The sequence below is a fragment of the Antechinus flavipes genome, chromosome 5 (genome assembly GCF_016432865.1).
Source record: "Antechinus flavipes isolate AdamAnt ecotype Samford, QLD, Australia chromosome 5, AdamAnt_v2, whole genome shotgun sequence".
NCBI lineage: Eukaryota > Metazoa > Chordata > Mammalia > Dasyuromorphia > Dasyuridae > Antechinus > Antechinus flavipes.
The window spans coordinates 284,422,708-284,439,399 of NC_067402.1; the positions used below are offsets into that span (position 1 = coordinate 284,422,708).

The following is a 16,692-nucleotide window of genomic DNA, read 5'->3' on the forward strand; positions in this document are numbered from 1 at the left end:
TAATTTCCTTATGTGAACTTGGAAAGGTCATAACCTTATTTTGAATGTTAATATCTTAAATATATTTTTCCCTGTTTTACTTTCCCCCTTTATTTTATCCTTTGTAATATAAGATCTTTGAAGACAGAGACCAGGGCATTTTTTCTTTCTATAGCCATAGCCTAACCTAGTACCTGGCACATAGAAGGTAATGGATGTTGGTGACATTGAATTAGAGTTCCTAAAATGAGACCGAAAGAGACGATCTCTCTAGCTCTTGGTCTATGTTGATGACGATGTCATAGCTGTGTTTTCTGAATTAAGATCCAAAGCTTTCTCTATTATGCTACACTATTTCCTTTTCTAGGAAACTGCTTTGCTTTGCTTGCCTTTTAGCTGAATAAGACATCTCCTTAGGTTTTCTCTGCATATTAAACATATTTCTCAAGGTTGCCATAGTGATTTTCCCTAAAGTGCAAGTCTGAACATATCACTCTCCTATTCAATAAACTTCAATGGCTCCCTATTACATTCAGAACAAAGATAATACCTCTGTTTGTAATTTTAAGTGCTTTGCAACCTGGCCCCAAACTACCTTTCAAGTCTTCTTACATATTCATCTTCTTCACATACTCTATATTCCAAACAAACAAACCTTCTTGCTGTTTTTTTTATATGAAGGATTTCATTTCCCCCCTTCTGTGTCCATGTACCAGCCATCCCTGATGCTTGAGATGCCCTCCCTCTTCTTCTCTTTCTCTTAGAATTTTTCCCTTCCTGCAAGACTCAACTCAAGCACCATCTTGTTCTGCATGAAGCCTTTCCTTATCATCATAGCAGCATGTTCCCCAATCAAGTTACCTTGTATCTAGTCTATATGTTTTATATCCATACATGTTTCTCTGATTCAATGGAAGTTCTTGAGGGACACAGTTCCTGGTACATACTAGGAACTTAATGGATGCTTATTGATTGATTAATTAATGATCCAAATCATAAATTATATCAAAATTTAATTTTGGCTTTATTTGATAGCTTTTCCCTTAAAATTTTAGCCCTCTTTTTTCTTTTTGTATGTAACTTTTGTTTTAGTTCTTTCTTTTTAATTACTAAACATTTATTTTTTTTCCCTCCCAATTTCTCCTCTCCTTCCTTCCATTGCAAAAAAACAAAACAAAACAAAAAAACAAAGAAAAAATCCAAATCTGCCCTTTTTTTCTTCAGTGGAACTGGTAGATAGATAAATAAGTGCCTGGCACATTGAAGGTGCTTAATAAATGTATCTTAAGAACTTGATTGTTGGTTGATCCAAGAAGGAAAGATTGATCTTTCTCTGTTCAAATTCCTCATTCCCTTTGAGGTTTAGTACACTTTTTTTTTTACAGTCCTTTACTGAGCTATTCCCATTTACAGCTGAGGAACTGAGATGCAGAGAATTTTAATGATGTGTCCAAGGTCACACAGGAAGGATATTGGGATCCTCCATTATGGACTGGAAGGACCTTAGGGATCTTCCAATTGACCACGTGGGTAAGGTCATAGATCCATGGATGGAAAGGACCTCAGAGGATATCCAGTCCAACTCAACTCATTTTACAGATGGTACCCCTGAGTCCCCCTTGCCCAGGATAACACATCAAAGAGTGTATTTGGTACAGTCTCCTAGTACAGCTATATACCCAAAGGTTGGTTCCATTAAATTTGTCCCGAGACTTTAGTAAGAGCTGACTTCTGAGTCTACTTTTGGTGAGGTTCTCCTGCAGAGATCCCAGATCACTCACTGGATACTAGCACTTTTCCCCCCCAACCCCCCACTATTGAGAGGAAGAATCAGTGCACTTACGGAGGAAATACTCTGCTGTGTCGGCTTCATAATCTGCATCCTCAGGGAAGTGATCGATTTGCTTACACAGACCTTTAAAATTCCCTGAAAAACAAGGAAGGAGAGAACAGATGAGTACAGAAGACCACCAGGAACCCCAGTTTCCACTTGTCTCCTTCTGCCTTCATTGCTTCTTAGGAATCCATCGCCCCTTCCCCCCAGTGAACAATCCCCAAACCTTCCCTTTAATGCATGTGGGCATTGGGCGGCCGCAGACTCATGGCACGGATCTAAAGGCCTGGCTTCCCTGAATGTTCTATGCTTAGAACTATCCTCCCAGGGGTTATCTGTGCCTTAACTAGCAAGAAGAGTTTTTATTATTGTCTGATGACTGTCACTGAAGAGACAGTTAAGCACTGGTCAACTTGATATAGCTAATGCAGTGAATTCTCTGTTGTGGGGAGCAGCCAGGGAGGCAGGGCAGCTAAGCCGGGGAACAGGAAGGGCATCAATTAATGCCAGTAGTCCTGAGGTGAGGGGGGCTGCTGTGATGTTTTTCTCCCACTCTGAGACTGTCTGTAGGCCACAGATGAAAGCACCCCTGGGCTTGGGGTTTGCAAAGTGGCCTTTGTGCTGCTGCTGATGTTAGCAGGAGGAGGAGCAAGAGAACCAGGTGAAATCTCTTCCTGGAAGATCAGTGTCTCTCTCTGATGCTTCTGACTGGTCTTTTTCTGTTTTTTCCTGTATTTTATGTGTTCCTAGGCAAGTCTTGTGCAATAGGCTGTGTTATAAAGCCTGAAGTCTCAGGCACATGAAAATATCTAAGGGTTTGGACGATGATGACTCTAAAACAAAGTTTTCAAAATTAAAAAAAATTCTGTTCTACATTTTCCCTTTCTTTCTACTCTCCTTCCTGATCCATAAAGAAGGCAAGAAAAATGTAAGCTTATGTCTACATTAGCCATTTCCAAAAACTAAAAAAAACAACCCAACAAGAAAAAAAAATGAGACTGAAAAAGTATGTCTCAGTGGGCACTCTAAGAGTATCAGTTTTCTATCTGGGGGTATCACAAAGTCTTTGACAACAGTGTCGGACCCTGGCTTATTCTGTTGTTGTGCTGGTTAGAGTCATGAAACCTTCCAGAGGTCATAGGACCCTAACAATGACTGAGGAATAGGATGTGGAGGTTATTCAGATCCTCTAGCTGGGAGAATCACCCTACAGACATTTGTGAACCATTAAAAACCTTAGAATCACAATAAAACATGTTAACATGGACATTACACTGAGTGCTCATTCAACAGTCAACAAAATTTTACAGCTATATCCTGCCCAGTCCAGACAAATGTCATTCAGCAATGATATCATGGCTATGATAGAATTGAATCCTGCTCTAATGTCATTGGGCTGGTTGCCTTATATACAAATGAGATAATTCCATGTACTATAGAACCACAGAACTAACTGTCCCCTGGAAATAGGTTGTTTCACTTAAAGTTGGGTATGGTGGGACTAATTAGAAGTGTTAAGTAGGATGTGGTTATATCAGATACTGCTATGTGTGATATACTGTGTTAGATTTCAAGGATCCTAAAATCTTATAGGGAGATAAAAAGGCACACAAATAACTGAAAAACAAATTGTAAATATATATACGTATATTTAATTTATATATAAATGCAATACAATATAAATATCTATATGATATTACATGCTAGTATATATATACATTATATTATATTAACTGGACTGGGCCAGACTATATGATATATAGATATTTATATATTATATATATGTGCATATATATGTATGCACAGACACAGATATATCCATATGTATGTGTGCATATATACATATATATGTTTATATAAAATTCATGAGAGGCAACATGGTATGGTGGCTAGAGAGCTGACCTCAGCGTCAGGGAATGCTGCTTGACATATAGGAAAGCTAAGAAAGCTTGATGGAGGAGATGGCATTTGGTCTGGGCCTTGAAATTTGGGTGGAACTTTAATTGGTCTAGACTAGGAGGAGGCTATTCCAGGCTTACAGAACAGGATGAGCAAAAGAGGCCTAAAATTAGGAAGGTGTGAGATGTGTTCACGCACCAGTGGGTGGTCAGGTTTGACTGGAATAAAGTATATAAAAGGGCAGCTGGATGGTGCTATGGTGCACAGAATGCCAGGCTTAGACTCAGGAAGAACCGAGTTCAAATGCAGCCTCGAATACTTACTAGCTATGTGACACTGGGAGAGTCATTTCACCCTGTTTGCCTCAGTTTCCTCATCTGTAAAATGAGCCGGAGGAGGAAATGACAAATCACTCTAGTATCTTTGCCAAGAGAATCCAAAATAGAGTCACGAAGCGTTAGAAAGAAATAACTGAACAGCAACAAAAGAGTTTATAAAAGGTATGGGTAAACCTACAAATGTCAGTGGGAGCCAGTTTGTGCAAATTAGGACTAAGCTTTGGACTTCATTTGGAAGGGAATAGGGAGTCATTAGGGGTTTTGGAGCACGATCACTTCTGTATAATAGGAAGATTAATTTGGTAGGTGGCTAGATGGGATTGGGGAAAGTCTAGAGGCAGGGAGGTATTGTAATAATCCCCCCCAAAATAATAAAGCCCAAACAAAATCCATCACAAATGTAATAATGTTCATAAAAAGATTGTGTAATTGTAACGGCTCATTTTGGCATAGGGGAGAGGTAAGGAAATGCATCTCCCTCCTTTCCTTGGAAAAGTGAGAGATGATGGCGGCAGATTGTCGTAGGTGCTGTTAGATGGGCTGCTTGCTTGTTATATGAAAAGATTTAGAAGGTGGACATATTCAGAATATATCCACCTGAAATAGATTGAAATGTAAAAAAAACCAAGAAGCATCAATAGAACTTTGATTTAAAAAAATAATGAAGGTTTCTCGCCTGACTTAACTTGGTGGATGAGGGAGAGGGAAGGAGATCGATATGAGAAATTCTGCCCAGAGAGAATCAACAGGCCTTAATAACAGGTTGGGTGGCGGATGAGGGAGAGGGGAGTAGCAGAATGACTATGAGGAGTTGATCCTGGGTCACTGGGAGGAGGGAGCAACACCTGATAACTGGGGGAAGAGACTTTAATTTTTGTCTGTCTCACTAGTGCTGAGCACAGTGCCTGGCACATAATAGCTTCTAATCACTCACTTAATCAATAGGCATTCATTATGCACAGGACCCGCTATGCTCCATCTCCCAACTCTGTACGTTTTCATTGGCTGTTGCTTCTGCCTGGGATGCTGTCCTTCCTTCTGTTATCTCCTTCAAGATGCAGCTGAGATCACACTTTCTACAAGGGACCTTATAGGCTGTCTCCTCTGAGATCTCTTCTATATATGTTTTGTATTCCAAGTTCACTCTCCATTAGATTGTAAGCTCCTCGAGGGCAAAGACCCTGTTTCTTTTCTGCTTGTTTTTGCTTTTCTTTCTATCTCCATTGCTTAGCTCAGGACCTGACAGAAAGTGCTCAATAAAGCTGGTTGACTGACTCACTAATTGCCAGGTACTAGGATTCAAAGACAAAAAAATTAATAAAAAATACAGAACTGAAAGAAACCTTAGAAGATATAGAGTGCAACCCTCCCATTTTATAGATGGGGAAAGTGATACCCAGAGGCATTAAGAGCTTTGCCTAAAATGCCACAGCTAACTCTTCTTTCAGGCAGGATTTGAATCCAGGTTTTTCTGGTGCTTTATCTACCATACCTAACTGTTTCTTACAGGTGGATTATTAAAGAACTCATCCAGGGTACTGCCTATAGACATCTGAGGCTAAATATTTTCTCTAACTAGATACTAAGGTCGGTTGTGTTTATTTGCCCAAGGGCTGACTTTCTGTAGTAGTTAAAAACTGGAAACAAAGTGGGTTCCCTTCCATTGGTGAATGACTGAACACTGTGGTACAGGAAAATAATGGAACATTACCGTGTGGTGAGGAATGACCTATAGGAACAATTCAGACAAACCTAGGAAGACTTAGATAATCTCATGCAGACTGATGGAAGCAGAACCAGGAAAGCGATGGATTCAGTGTTTGCGATGATGTTAATGGAAAGGATAATAAGATGCCATGGCTAATTACAATGACCCAGCTCGGCCTTGGAGAAGAGATGAAGAAGGATGCTTTCCTCCTTTTATCGTTGAGGTAGGGGGGCGTAGAGAGGTTGTGACTCATCCAAGATCAGGCTGCTAACCAAGAGATGATTTGTGATCTTATCATTCTAAATCCAGCTCCAAAAACATGATTCTGAGAACGCTTCCCCAGACTGACTGCCAGAAACAGGTCCAGAACACAAAAAATGAAGTTCCTTTGAACTGGATCGATTCACATTTTTAAAGCATTTACAGAAGGGTTTTCTCCGTTTTTCAGATGTTAAAAGTAAGACCCAGCAAGTTTAGACAATACGTCCAGAATGATACATAAAGGTTGGGAGTTGTGCCTGGAGTTCAGGGTTTTTGATCGGAAGACCAGTGCCCCTTCTCCATCTTGTCTGCCTCCTACCAGACACCACATAAGCCATCCTTCCTGCCAACACGGACCTTGCCTCAGGAACTGAAAAATCTTACGGTGACCCCTCTGGCAGCTGGTGCCTCCAAACAAATGTGGAGTAGAATGGCTTTGGAACTGTAGGTCCAGGAGAGGACGCCTTCACCAGCTAGCCATTTCTCCAAGAGACAGCCTGGCTTCTCTCCTTGGCACCGGCTGTGGGGAAGAGGGGGTCAGACATTCCCAGGGACCCACAGGAAGGGTTTCCTGGCTTGCATGGTTCGGATGGGCAAGCATATACAAGCTATCCCCTAAGTCAACCTAGCCATCAACCAATAAGCCTAATGGAAATAAAATCCCTAAGGTCCTTTACAAAGACCCTCCAACCGATTCCCAGCATCCTCCTAGAACTGGGCACGGTCTGAGCTGATGTGGAAAGCACAGAGACGGCTTCCTTGGCAAGCTGGTTGTGGCTGCTGCCAGGGACAAACCATTTGAAGATGGGAAATTTCAGCTCGCAGGTATTAAGTAGCTTAAGAGGAGGTTTCATCAGCTTTGTAAAAACCATGTTAATATCCCACAATACCAATTGCTGCCTCCTTTCTTTGTGGTACAATGAGCCGCTCATGGAAACCTGATCATTAGCAGTGGGCCAGACATTGGTTTATTTCTTCCATATTCATGAAAAGCTGAAAGAGCTAGTAAATGAGCTCCCACGGAGGACGTATGTATAACACACACTGAGGCCGGCCTAGGAGGCAATCAAGTAATTTTTTAAGTGGGGGTAAATGAAGGGGTTCATTTGGTTGGCTTGCTTTGCATTCAGATGCTTTCCATCCCGGAGCCATTTGGTAGGGCACAGATCCAGTGCCTAGAACAATGTCTGGCACATAGTAGGTGCTTAACTAGTGATGGTTTATTGATTAAGGAGAGTATTGACTTTGTACTTTAGTTTGGTGGGTAACTGATTCTAGGCTACTCAATTACTTCCATGGTATTATCCCCCAAGCTCCCAGGCTCTGATTCATATTTGATTTTTCTCTCTCTCACCACATTCCAAGTCCTGTCAACTAAGAAAATTCTATACTTTTCTCCTCTAATTATTCCTTTTTATCCTAATGCCAAGGTCATCATCATAATGCATAGGTCTGATAATGGCACTCTTCTGCTCAAATGCCTTCTCTGGCTCCCTATGGCCTGTAGAATAAAGTTCCAAGTCTTTAATCTGGTATTTGATGTCTTTAACATCTGGTTCTGTTTTTCTCTTGCATCACCCCCTCTCCAAACATATTCCTCAAAATTATCCCACTCTCTCCCACTTCTGAGCATTTGTACACTTCTATTGCTTGGAATGATTTACTGACATTCTTCCCCTCAACATATACATATATGCAAATTGAAATTTTTTTCCTCCTTCAAGGCTCTGTTCAGGTATCTCTTCCACGTCACCTTCTGGATTTTCCTAACTAGAAGTCATTCTTCCCTCCTTCAATTTCTCTTTGCTTCTTTCAAATCTCAGATAAAGTCCCCCTTTCTGCAGAAAGTCTTTTTGGTCTCTCCCAAGGCTCATACCTTCCCCTTGAGAGAGCCTTTCTTTGATTTTGTCTGTATGTAGCCATTGGCACATTGTCTTCCCTATTAGACTGTGAACTCCTTGAGGGAAGCTCTGTCTTTGGCCTTTCCTTGTATCCTCAGCACTTAGCATATTGTCCTATCCATAGTAAATGACTCATAAAAGCATATTGCTTGACTTTCTCAGCCCAATCTCAGCCCAATTAAGCTCACATGCTTAATCATATTCAACTTCATCTTGGGGTTATAGATGTAGAGCTGAGAAAGGCAATCCTTTCCAATCCTATCACTTCATTTTATAGGTGAGGAACCTGATGTGCAGAGGTTAATAATAATAATCAACATTTATTTAGCACATTAAGATTTGCTAAGATATATGTATGTGTATATACCACAGGTTGGACACAATAGTCCTTATGAACAATTAGGGTAGCTTCTCTAATTTTGCACATCTTTCATTTCTTCTGACCCAATTCAATTACGCTTTGGTCATAGAGCACAGAACCTTCACTGGTGAGGGCATGCTATTGCTGGGCAGTCCTGTGCCAGTATCTCCCATATCCACACATACATATGTAATATAATCTCATTTGTTATAGATTACATATAAAATATATCTCAAAATATACATACATATATGTATGATATCAATATCCATATCTACCTATCTTCTTATCTATCTGTCCATACATCTGTCTGTCTAAATATCCATCCATCTATCCACCTTTTTATTCACTTGTCTATGATTCCATTTATCCATCCATCCACCTCTCTGTTCATCTATCTATTATCTATCTGTCTAAATATCCATCCATCTATCCAACTCTTTATTCACTTATCTATAATTCCATTTATCCATCCATCCACCTCTCTGTTCATATATCCATCTCTCTCTCTCTCTCTCTCTCTCTCTCTCTCTCTCTCTCTCTCTCTCTCTCATTTGATCCTCACAACAGCCAATCCTCTGAGTTAAATGCTATTGTTATACCCCTATTACAGGTAAGGAAACTTGAGGTCCAGAAAGATGAGTTGACTTGCCCAGAGCACACTAGTACTAAGCAGAGGAGCTAGGATTTGGCAGGTTTTCTGGATTCAGACCCACTTTTCTCCCTGTTGAACTGTGCCACCTTTCCTTTAGGTTCCTGGTAACCAGATTTTGGCTCTGTACAGAGAAACACTAGCGGATGCACAAAAAAGGGAGCTCTTCCTCACCAGTTCTCTTCTGGCAGAAGAGAAGAGATTATTATGAATTCTAGAAAAAGTGAGTGAGAAACTCTAAGTGTTGCTTCAGCTTGGGAAAAAATAATCTTGGATTTTATTTTTACCAAAACAGTTGAGAGAGAGAGAAAGAGAGAAAAAGAATAGGAATAACTATTGACCCATTTGCCTACTTTTCCATCCCTATCCAATCTTTATGAGACTCATCTGTACTGCCTCAGGGGTATTCTTGATGAAGGTTTGAGAAGAGTACAGGCAGGATATTCCATACCCCAGCAGTTAGGAGGCACCACACAGTACAGAGCGGGGCCTGGAGTCAGAAGGAAAGATTTCTCTCCCTCAGTTCAAATCCCATCTCAGATATTTACTAGTTGGGTTCACTTGGGCAAGTCACCTCACCTAGTTTGCCTCAGTTTCCTTTTTTGTAAAATGAGCTGGAGAAGAAAAGGGCAAACTGCTCCAGTATCTTTGCCAAGTAAGTTCCAAATAGGGTCTTACTGAACAATAGCAATATTCCAGAGCCAAAGTTGTGCAGGTAAATGTTTAACAACAAGCACCCTAAAAACATGTATGCATGATCATTTTTCATCTCCATTTTTATCATTAACATTTCCTTCATCACCTTAAATCTAGATAATCAACAGAATAATAAACCAAGCCCTGACTTGAATTGTGTACCAATTTTCAAGATATAAATACTCACAATTTTCAATTTTGACAATTTGCCCTGATTCTAAGAAAAAAAAGAGACCATCAAAAGCTGCTCTCAGTCGGTGTTGTTCATAGTTAGACCTTTTCCCTCTATGTCTGTTGTTGAGTAGGGAGTTGTGACAATTTGGGGTTGTGAAATAATTATTTTAATCAATGGCTCCTATCTGAGGTGATATCAGAAGCTAATTTGGAGAGAGATTCTTGGGGCCTTTCATGAATCAGAATTTTGGATCATAGATCTAGAACTGGCAATATGGGACCTCTAGCAACTGTCGAGCTTAACCTCCAGCATTTTACAGATGAGAAAAGCTAAGAAAAGTAGTGTGTCCAAGATCTTACAGTGAGTGAGTATCTGAGATATGACTAGAACTCAGGTTTTCTTCACTTTAAAGTCATCTACTACCCCAAGCTGTCTCCCAATTAAGGAAAGGCTTTCCTCTGTTTGGGGAAAGCTGAGTCTGAGTGTAGGAGCCAGTGGAAAAAGTGAGAATGTATGAGGGAGAGGGGATGACTCCTTGAGAAAGTATGAGAGCGGATGAGGTTGAGAGCAGAGAAAGGGAGAGTGGGTCTTGATAAGGACAGGAGGGCCCGGTCTCCTGTGTCCAGGGAGAAAGAAGAGAGAGTGGGTGATGTTGTTGAGAAGTTCCCAGGGACAGCTGGGAGCAGCTGAGGGAGGGCGGACCAGATGGCTTTCGGTCTGTTCAGAAGACTAAGTCATCTGCTGCTGGGGCTGGGGGTAGGGGTGTGGCTGGGGACCAGAGGAAGGCAGGAGTTTAAAAATCTAAGCAGGGGAACAGGATAGACAAGCCAGGAAGAATAGAAATGAGGCCGGGACAGATGAGAAAACCAGGTGAGACCTTTTAAATGAGGCTTCTCTTCCCTCTCACTGGCTTTTTCCCCATTGCCTACAAAAATGCCCATGTCTTTCCCATTTTGAAAAAAAAATCCCCCAAACCATTCACTTGATCCTCCCCTCCCTTTTCTATATCCTTTCTGTCTTTTGCCCTTTGTAACCAAATACTTTCAAAATAGGTGCTTCTACTTTCTCTCTTCTCATTCCCTTCTTAACCTCTTACAATCTGGCTTCCAATTTCATCATTCCACTGAAACTCCCTCCAAAGATACTAATGATCCCACTTGCCAAATTCGGTGGTCTTTTCTCAATCCTTATTCTGCCATACCTCACTGCAGCCTTGCTGTGAGATCAACATGTGAATCTTTTTCCTCTTTGAAATTGTCTTCTCTCTAGGTTTTTGGGACATCCTCTCTCTCCTGGTTTTCCTTCTACTTTTCTGACCACTCCTGTCTCTTTTACTGAATTCTTGTCTAGATCACACCATCTAATGGTAGGTGTTCCTTAGGGTTCTGTTCTGGGCCCTCTTTTCTTCTGTACTACCTCACTAGTTGATCTCATCAGTTCCCATGGATTTAATTACCATCCCTATGCTGATGATTCTCAAATCTATCTATTCTGCCCCAATCTCTCTGCTCACCTCCAATCTCCATCTCCAGCTGTCTTGCAGACATCTCAAACTGGATGTCCAGTAGATGTCTTCAGCTCAATATAATGGACCAAATATAATGGCTTAGCCCTTACTAGATTTCCTTTCTTCTTATTTTCCCCACCACATATTCTTTGATCCAATGGCCATGGTTTCCTTGTTATTTCTCCCTTCTTCTTAGGGATCTCTCTCTCTGTGTCTCTATGTCTCTCTCTTTCTCTGTCTCTGTCTCTCTCTACTTCTCTCTGTTTCTTTCTCTATTTCTCTCTCTCTAGCAAGTCACTTGTCCAGGGTCACACAGATAGAAAGCATTATGTATCTGAGGCTGGATTTGAAGTCAAGTTGTCCTGACTCTAGGGCCACTCTATCTAGCTGCCCCTAAATGCTAATTATTAACAGCAGTGATGATAATTATTATTCAGATCCTTTCTAGCTTAGACTATGTTATTGATAACTTACTGATGGATATGGCTAGACAGGATAGCATTTTCCTACTGGGAATTCACTTCTATGGAAGGCCAGAGACAACATTTCCTTTCCCTTTTTAACAGAAGACTTGTCTCTGCCTGAAAGAAGTTTCTGTTCTATTTGAGCTGGAGTAGCTATGATGCTACTGGACCTCAGGGCACTTGGAGCAACTCTATTACTTCTCTCCTTCATCTTTTTTCTTCTCTCTGCTGTCAAATTTTTAAATCACAGACTCTCTGAGATTTTGGAGTCTCTAAGAATGGATCTTCAAGATTATCTAATACAACTGCCCATTTTATAGATGAGCAAACAGGTCTGAGGAGATCCTAGACTCACAGATGGAGAGCAGGAGAAGAGCTCAAAGGCAGAAAATGTAGGTTCAGCGAAATGAATTAATTACCTAGATTCACATTGCTAATATGTTAGACATGGGATTTGAACCCAGGGCTTCTTTACTCAAAAAGAAAGAGAAGGAAAGAAAGGAAGGAAGGAAGGAAGGAAAGATGGAAGGAAGCACTATCATGCTGCTTCTGTTGAAGGTTCGGGGTATATCATCAAGTGATGAGAAACTTTCCTTTTCTTTGCTATTCCTCCTCTTTTCTTAACCCCACCTTTCTCTCTTTCTTTCCTCCTCTATTTAATCATAGAATCTTATTTTAGGGTAGGGTGGGGCAGGGAGAGCATGACTGTCTCCTTCAATCTCTCCTGCAAGTCCTTAGACAAATGATGGGAGCTGACAAAAGTCATATAAACAGCCTAGCAGGTAATGGATAGAATCTCGGTTGCAGGTCTCTAGCCACTGACAGAGAACCCCATGTCCACGTTTCCCCAGCTAGACAATTAGCCCTGACTGGTATTCTGGGTGCTGCAGTGACTGCATTTTTACTGTGGATAAATCAGCAGAGCTTTATACAGGAAATGGCAGGGACAGGATAAGAAAGAAAAAGAGAAATGGGTTGTCCCTCCAGGCTCCCTGGTTTCCTTCTTTTCTTCATCCTCCATCCTTCCTTATTTCTTTTTTCTTCATTCCTCCCTTTTTCTTCCCTCCCTCCCTCCCACCTCCCTTCCCTCTTTCCCTTCCTTTCCCTTCCCTTTCTTTTCCTTCCTTCCTTCCTCCCTTTTCCTTCCTTCCTCCCTCTCTCCCTCCTTCTTTCCTTTCCTTTCCTCCCTCCCTCCCTTTCTCCCTCCTTCTTTTCTTTCCTTTCCTTCATCCCTTCCTCCCTCCCTCCCTTCTTCCTTTCTTCCTTCCTCTCTTCTTCCTTCCCTCTCCCTCCTTTCCTTCACTTTCTCCCTCTCTTCTTCCTTCCCTCTCACTCCCTTCCTTCCTTCCTTCTCTCCCTTGTCTTCTGCAAACTGAAGGGACTGAGCTAGTTGATGTCTAAGATCCTTTTAAGTGCAAACATTCTCAGTTTTGAGATCTCATCCTGGTTTGCTACTCTATGTTCTATGGATTTCCCAGATTTGATATTCCATATTCTCTTTCATTTCCTATTCTATTCCTGTTCTTAAGCCCCATCTAGCTTTGACATTCCCTACTCTTAGGGTCCCTCCCAGATTTGACATTCCTTGTTCTAAAGTCCCTCCCAGTTCTGACATTCTTCCTCCTAAAATACTTCACAGCTTTCATTCCTACAGTACCTCCCAGCTTTCATTCTAAGCGTGTCATTTTCCCTAGTGGTTTTTCAAGGGTTTTCAAGGGAATTTTTAGACAAAACTGAAATGAAATTCTTCCTTTCTTCTTCAGCTAGTTAGAGAGGAGACTTCAGTTGTTCCAGCCTGAGGACCACCATCAGATCTCAGCAATGACCACAGGTGTCAGGGGCCTCTGGCAGCCCTAAGGCATAGGAAGTAATGAAGGAGAACTGGGAAAATGAGAAGAAAAATGAGCTCATAGTTTGAGCTGTCCATGGTGGAACCATCCGGCTGCCTGTGGGGACAGTGAGCTCACTATCAATGGACGGTTTCAAGCAGAGATAGATTAGTATTTGTGGGGGTTACTGTGGAAAGGCTCCCTGTATCAGACATGTTAGGTGACACCTGAGGCACCTTCTTGTTCCTTAATTCTATTTCCCCAAATGATTTCCTCGCTACTACCTCACTTGCCCTTGGGATGGAAGTACAGCACGAATTGTGATGTCCATTTTACAAAGGAGCAAATGAAGATTACTTAAGACAATAGAAGTGACTTAGTGATAGTGCAGATCTAGAGCTGGAAACAAAATGAAACCTTTTTTTTTTTTTTTTTTTACACATGAGAAAACTGAGTCACAGAAAGGTTAAATGACTGGATAAACTGATGTTCCTTCCAGTTCTGAAGTCAGATCCTTTGATAAAGTGGGTCCTTGGTCCATTAAAACTATTGAAACTACTTGAAAATATTCCAGCTTACAACTCTGGGGTGGGAATAAGACTTATAATAACAATATGTATTAAAATATAAAAGTACCAGAGAGGTGTGAGCTGAGGTCCAAAGAGGAAAGCTGTTGTTTTCTTGAGGGATCAGTAAAAGCTTTCTGCAAGTTGGGTTTTTAAGAAAAGGTAGGAATTCAGTAGGCAAGAGCTAGAGGGACGGCACAGAGGGTACAGGGAAAGAGATGAGCAAAGCCATGAAAGTGGGAAAATTCAAATTAAGTTCAGGAGATTGCAAATTATTCCAGTTGGCTACAGTGTGGAGTCCCCAGAGGGAAGTAAAACAAGACAACTCTGGAAAGGTATGATGATGTCAGATCACAGAAAGCTTTGAATGCCCCCAAAAAGCAATTTGAACCCTATTCAGTAAGTAAGAGGGAGCCATTTGCAATTTATGAAGTAGGTAATAGGGACCAGATCTTTATGCATACATCAGTTTGAACAGGGTAAGAAAAGGAGAGAGCGGAGACAGCATTGGTGAAATCCAATTTTTCTTAGGGGAATTTAGTCAGTTTTGGGAATTTTTCCATAGTTTGGCTGATAATTTTTTCCCAGGTACTAAAATGTGACCTTGGTTTTTTTTAATATCTTAAAAAGACTGACCTAGACTTACTTCCCGGTACCAAATGGTAACATCTCAGCTGGAATGGAATCTAGGTGAAACCCCTAGGAATTTGGCCAAGTCCACCTGTGGGCATTCCCCTCTAACGCAGCTGTCTGCTCTGTCACATCAGAGGCATCAAGTTGCCCACACCCCATGTCAGGCACTCTTCCCACCTCCACATAAGACAAATGAATTCTGCTGCCTCTGCAAAGAGAGCCACAAGATCATGAGTCCCCACCCCCTCTTAATTCTTCCTCTGCCTGGTGGCTGCAAGAGAAGTGCTTGACAGAGAAGTAAGATAAAATCAGGTCTGAGACAAAACAGGAGATGGAAGCTCAGAGGGAGCGAGAGGAGTCAGATCAAGAGAGATCCATTGCTAAAATGTGGGCAATTCTGGACTCATCAACTAAGACTTGATACAAAGGCAATTTCTGTTTTTGGAAGGCAAAATGTGTCACAAACAATAAATATTTATTATGAGCAATTGCCATTTGTAGAGTTACGGGGAGACAGATGAAAATCCGCATGAACTTTAACCTCAAGAAGTTTTTGGTCTATGGGGGCGAGGGAAAAAGGGCTAAGATTGACACTAATAAACATGGCACAAAGTAGAGGGATAAAAGAGAGACCCAAAGTGCGCAAGAATAATTTGAGAAAGGAGAGAACACTAGAAATGTTGGTGATAGTGATGTGTGTGTGTGTGTGTGTGTGTGTGTGTGTGTGTGTGTGTGTGTGTGTGTGTTATTAAGGAAGATTTCATGGAAGAAGTGACCTCTCAGGTGGACCTTGAAAGGAAAGGATTTCATTGTTTCCTTTTTTAAGGGCAGCTAGGTGGCACTGCAGTGGATAGAGCGCTGGGCTTAGAATCAGGAAGGCTCATCTTGAGTTCAAATCTGACTTCAGTTATTCACTAGATATGTAATCTTTAGGCAAGTCACTTAGCCCTGTTTGCTAGGAAGATCAGAACTGGGAGAGAGCATAGAGCACAAATATCAGAACTAGGCAGAATTTTAGAAATCAGATTAGTCAGAACTGGGAGGGGGCTTAGAACACAAGTTGTTTGGGTAGACAAGTACTTTAGAGAGGGTTTTCTATAATGCCTCATTTGATAGATGAGGAAACTAAGTGTCAGAAGGGGGAAATAACCTGTCTGAAATCACAGAGCTAGGTCAGAAAGGAGTGGATGTATATATGAGCAACACCAACATAAAAATGTCTTAAAAAGAAAAACAAAGGATAGAGCTCCCATTTCAGATTTGTTACCTAGAGACTCTCCCAATGGACAGTGGAGCTCTGAAAAAGGGAGAACCCTGCTATACTGGAGACCAGGTAGCATGATAATTTTGGCGTGGGATGCCTGAAATTGAGCTGGATGCAGTGGTTTGTGGTAAATGTTCACCAACTATCTTTCCAGGGAGAAAAAAAGAATGTAGGCAGGATATACTTTTAAGTTTAATCTATACTACTAACATTTTCATCACTTTCTTAAGTCTAGACAATCATTAAGATGATAAGCCAAACTCTGATCTGTAGCATTTGCTGATTTCCAAGATGTAAGTGCCCATACTAAAAATTTAACAACCAGCTCTCTAGCTAGTATGATCTGAATCCGGCACCCCTTTGGCTGAATAAATAGTGTAGGGAATATGGGAGAAACACTTAATTAAAGCTTTTTTCAAGGAAACAGAAGAACATACATGGGATACAAACCGAGCTCAAGAATTATCCAGCAAATGAGAAGAGCAGTTTCCAGCCAGGCAAAATCAATCAAAAAAGCCTAATCTGCTCTATTTTCCTGAAAGGCAAGAAGATCTTTGCCTTGTTCCAAGTCTTCTTGTCACAGGATAGGAAAGGAGGACTCAGAAAAATATGGAAGAATTAGGGA

General features: G+C 41.2%; 1 protein-coding gene across 1 annotated transcript in view; it reads right to left on the reverse strand.

Moving 5' to 3' along the window:
- Nucleotides 1–16,692, reverse strand: part of CACNG2 (calcium voltage-gated channel auxiliary subunit gamma 2) — a 152,083-nt gene that overhangs the window by 17,588 nt on the left and 117,803 nt on the right. The window contains exon 2 of the mRNA XM_051961698.1: nucleotides 1,823–1,906. Within this exon, the coding sequence (XP_051817658.1) occupies nucleotides 1,823–1,906 (84 nt within the window). The remainder of the gene's footprint in view (nucleotides 1–1,822; nucleotides 1,907–16,692) is intronic.